At 45.3% G+C, this 4,319-nt stretch overlaps 1 gene segment (V, D, J or C); it reads right to left on the bottom strand.

Annotated features, from left to right (window-relative positions):
* Nucleotides 1-2,831: 2,831 nt before the first annotated feature.
* On the bottom strand, nucleotides 2,832-3,959 carry LOC122546442. The segment is given in 3 exon segments: nucleotides 2,832-2,865; nucleotides 3,364-3,661; nucleotides 3,822-3,959. Coding segments are annotated over 3 exon segments (360 nt in total).
* Between the last annotated feature and the right edge of the window lie 360 nt (nucleotides 3,960-4,319).

Here is a 4,319-nt window from a genome sequence, read left to right as displayed (position 1 = left end):
TGAGGAATGGCAGATGGAGTTTAATTCAGATAAATGTGAGTGCTGTATTTTGGTAAGACACAAGAGATGGGTGAGATCCCAAACAAATATTTCAGGTCAGTATTTATTGGGGAGAAAGCTCGGGAATTTGGAAAAATAGTGATGTCTTGAAAAGAGACCACACACAAATGAGGAGACGCAAAAGATCTTAAAACACATAAAGATAGATAAACCTTAGTACCTGATCATATGTATCCCAGAACATTGTGGGAAACTAGGGAAGAGATTGCTGGGCCCCTTGCTGAGATATGTGCATCACTGACAGCTATGGATAAGGTGCTGGAGAACCAGATAGGTTGGCTAATGTTCTGCCATTATTTGAGAAAGACTGTAAGGAAAGGCCAGGGAACTATAGACCAGTGAGCCTGATGTCAGTGCTGGGTAAGATGTTGGAGTGGATTCTGTGGGATAGGATTTACATTCTTTGGATAATCAATGTGGTTCTATGCATAGGAATTCATGTCTCCTGAATTGGATTGAAGGGGTGACAAAGAAGATTGATGAAGACAGAACAGTAAACATTGTCTATATGGACATTAGTAAAGTGTTTGACAAGGTTCCACATGATAGACTGGTTAGTAAGGTTAGACATGGGATCCAGGGGGAGTGAGCCATTGGGGTAAAAAAATTGGTTTGAAGATAGGAGACAGAGAGTGGTGGTAAAGGGTTGGTTTTCAGACTGGAGATCTGTGAATAGCTGTGTGTCACAAGCATTGGTGCTGGGTGCACTGCTTTTGTCATTTAAAGAAATGATTTGGATATGAATATAGGAGTTTCAGTAAGTTTGTAGATGACATCAAAATTGGTGGGACAGTGGATAGTGAAGAAAATCATTTCAGGGTACAGTGGGACCTTGATCACATGGGGCAATGGGCAGAGGTGTGGCAAATGGAGTTCAGTTTAGATAAATGTGAGATGTTGCATTTTGGAAAGGCAAACCAGGGCAGGAGTTATACAGTTAATGGTACGGCCCTGTGGAGTGTTGCTGAACACAGAGACCTGGGGGTGAAGATGCAGGTGCATTATTCCTTGAAAGTGGGGTCACAGGTAGACAGGTTGATGAAGAAGGTGTTGAGTACACTTGCCTTTATTGGTCACTGCATCGAGTACAGGAGTGAGGACATCATGGTGCAGCTGTATGGGAGACTGGTGAGGCCACTTTGGGAATAATGTGAACAATTCTGATCATTCTGCGATAGGAAGGATGTTGTTAAACTTAAAAAGCTGCAGAAATAATTTACAAGGACATGACCAGGAATTGGAAGGTTTGAGCTAAAGGGAAAGGCTGAAGAAACTGGGGCTATTTCCCATGCAGCATTCAAGGCTGAGGGATGGTCTTATAGATGTGTATAAAACCATGAGGGGCATGGACAGGGTGCATATCCAAGGTCTTTTCCTTGGGAAAGGGAGTCCAAAACAAGATGGTGTAGGTTTAAGGTGAGAGGCAAAAGATTCAAAAGGGACCTGAGGGGTAACTTGTCACACAGAGGGTGGTATGTGTATGGATCAAGCTGCCAGAGAAAGTGTTGGAGGCAGATACAATTACAGTATTTAAAACACATTGGGATGGGAACATGGATAGGAAGGATTTAGTGGGATGTAAGCCAAATGCTGGCAAATGGGATGAGGTCAGTTTAGGATATCTGGTTAGCATGGACAAGTTGAACTGAAAGGTCTGTTTCCACGCTGTATAACTCCATGACAATGAGAGGCCGGAAAAGCTGAGACTTTTTACTCTGATGTGTAAGAGTCTGAGGAGTGACCTTGTAGAGGTTTATAAAATCATGAGGGACATAGAAAATGTGAATAATTCAGGAAGGAGGTGAATAATTCAGTTATGAAGTTTGATTGGAGAATTTGGGATTGTCTTCTTTGGAGAAGGCTGAGAGGAGATTTGTTCGAGGAATTAAAACCAGGAGGGGCCTGGACATAGTAAATAGGAAGAAAATGTTCCCAATTGAGAAAGGATTGAGATTGAGAAACCGCAGATTGAAAGTAATTGGGAAAAGTAACAAAAGTGAGATGGGGAACAACATGTTCAGCCAGTGAGTGGTTAAGGTGTGGAATGCACTGCCTGAGAGTGTGGTGGAGGCAATTTCAATTGAAACATTTCAAAGGGAATGAGAATGCTATTTGAAAAGGAACAATGTGCAGGGTGACAGGGAGAAGGCAGGAGAATGACACTCAGTGAATTGCTCATTCAGAGAGCCAGTACAGACAGGATGGACAGAATGGCCTCCTTGTGCACTGTAACAATTCTGTGATTGTGTGATTGAGCAGAGTTAAAGCTGGGGGAGGTGGGAGCTCGGTGTCTCACTGTGCTGCTGCTGCTGCTGCTGCTGAGGTCAGTGAGATCAGAGACTGGGACAGGGAGCCAGAGCTCACATCAAAATCTGCCCGTGTCCGTCACACTGAAACTGGCAGGAGGCTACTCACTGATTTCACTCCATGCTGCAGGAATGGGACCACAGGCTGCAAATGGACAGAGCTCCTCCACACGGTGAGTAAAACTAACTGACATATCTTGTTTTTTAAAGGGAGCAATGGAACTAAAGAAATACAGCTGGACACCCTGTTAGAGAACAGTGCTCCTCAATTAACCATTTCATTCACTGCAGCTCCCCACTAACACCTTCAACAATTCAGCAACTGTAGCTGGACACCCTGTTAGACACAGTGCTCCTCAATTAACCATTTCATTCACTGCAGTTCCCTACTAACACCTTCAACAATTCAGCAACTGTATTTTAGAAAGTGTGTTTCAGTATTGACAGGGTTAATAACGGAGGATTCTCAGTCTGAGCTTGGTTCCTTTACCGAACGTAAGCCACAGTGAGAGCTCCTAGTGGAAAGGCTGTACAAAAACCTCTGATCTCTGCTTCCCCCCATCACTCTCAACCTCTCCCAGTCTCTCATTCACTCTCACCCTCTTGCTGCCCCTCTCTGTCTTTCCCTCATTCATGTGTCTTTGTGTCTCTGTCTCTGTGTCTCTCGGTTGTGTGCAGCTGGGCTTGGGAGAGTTGTGAAATTCGATGTTAAATCTTGCAGCTGCCCTTCACATGTGGCCATAGAATGTAAGAGGGAAACGTGAGGCCTTTAGTGAGCGGTGGACACCACAGGGACTGGAGTGTGCCGTGGACAGTAACAATCCCAGCATGGGGTAATTTGTTCAGTTTCATTTATATCTAACTATCGGATATGTCAGTTCAGGTGGTGGGACTGTGTGTGTCCAGTATTATACATTTTATATTACTCTGGGATATGTCAGTACAGGAGGTGATGCTGTGTGTATTGAGGTTTTTGTACGGATCTGTATCACTGTGTCGAGGGTAGCTGTAATGCTGCTGACAGTAATAGTCAGCGACATCCTCATTCTGAACGTTGCTGATTTTCAGGGTGAAACTGGTCCCTGATCCACTGCCGGTGAATCGATTGGAGACTCCTGTGAATCGATTTGTTGCTTGATAGATCAGGAGAGAGGGTTTCTGACCTTCTCGCTGCTGGTACCAAGCAAGGTAGCTGCTAATGCTTTGACTGGCCGTACAGGTGATGGTTGCGGTCTGGCCCAGTCCCACTGACAGCACCGGGGGAGACTGAGTCATGGTGATGTCCCCACTGATACCTGAGGGGTCAGAGAGAAACACAGTGAAGTCAATGAGAGATTGTTGGAGACACTGAGCATTCCTCTGGTTTTAGCATTTTCCCTTCAATCACGAGTCAGTGGAATTGGAGTGAAATGGAGAGCAGCTAAAGATTCAAAGTGGAAGGAGAGAGATTTGTACCTGCGACACAGAATGCCAGGGGCCAGATCAGCTGGATGTGTGAAATCATGGTGTGTGCTCCTGTCCCTGTGCCTGGTTCCTGATAAACTCTCCCTTCACTGGGCTCTGCTTTATAAAGCTGCAGCCTGTGAGAGTCTGACTGGGTGTTCCTCAGTATGAAAATGGCGTCAGACAGAGAGAGCCACGTCAGCCCCTCACACTTCCTCTTCTCTCTCTCTCGCTTTCTTTCTCACTGTCTCAGAGAGTCATTAATCCCATCCTCCATCTCTTGGCCCATTACCCTGGAGGTTACAGCAACACAAGCGGATATCTAAACACTGCTCCAATGTCATGAGAGTTTGTGACTCAACCAGCCTTTCAGGCAGTGAGTTCCAGACTCCCACCACCCTCTGGGGAAAAACATTCCTCAATTCTCCTCTCAGGGTCTACCTCAACTGAACCTGAACTCACTTGAGTTGAGAAGGATGAGAGGAGGTCTGACTGCAATGTATAACATTC

Source organism: Chiloscyllium plagiosum, unplaced genomic scaffold (genome assembly GCF_004010195.1).
Source record: "Chiloscyllium plagiosum isolate BGI_BamShark_2017 unplaced genomic scaffold, ASM401019v2 scaf_33579, whole genome shotgun sequence".
Taxonomy (NCBI): Eukaryota; Metazoa; Chordata; class Chondrichthyes; order Orectolobiformes; family Hemiscylliidae; genus Chiloscyllium; species Chiloscyllium plagiosum.
The sequence above is the reverse complement of the archived record's forward strand: the minus strand, read 5'-3'. Positions and strand labels throughout refer to the sequence as shown.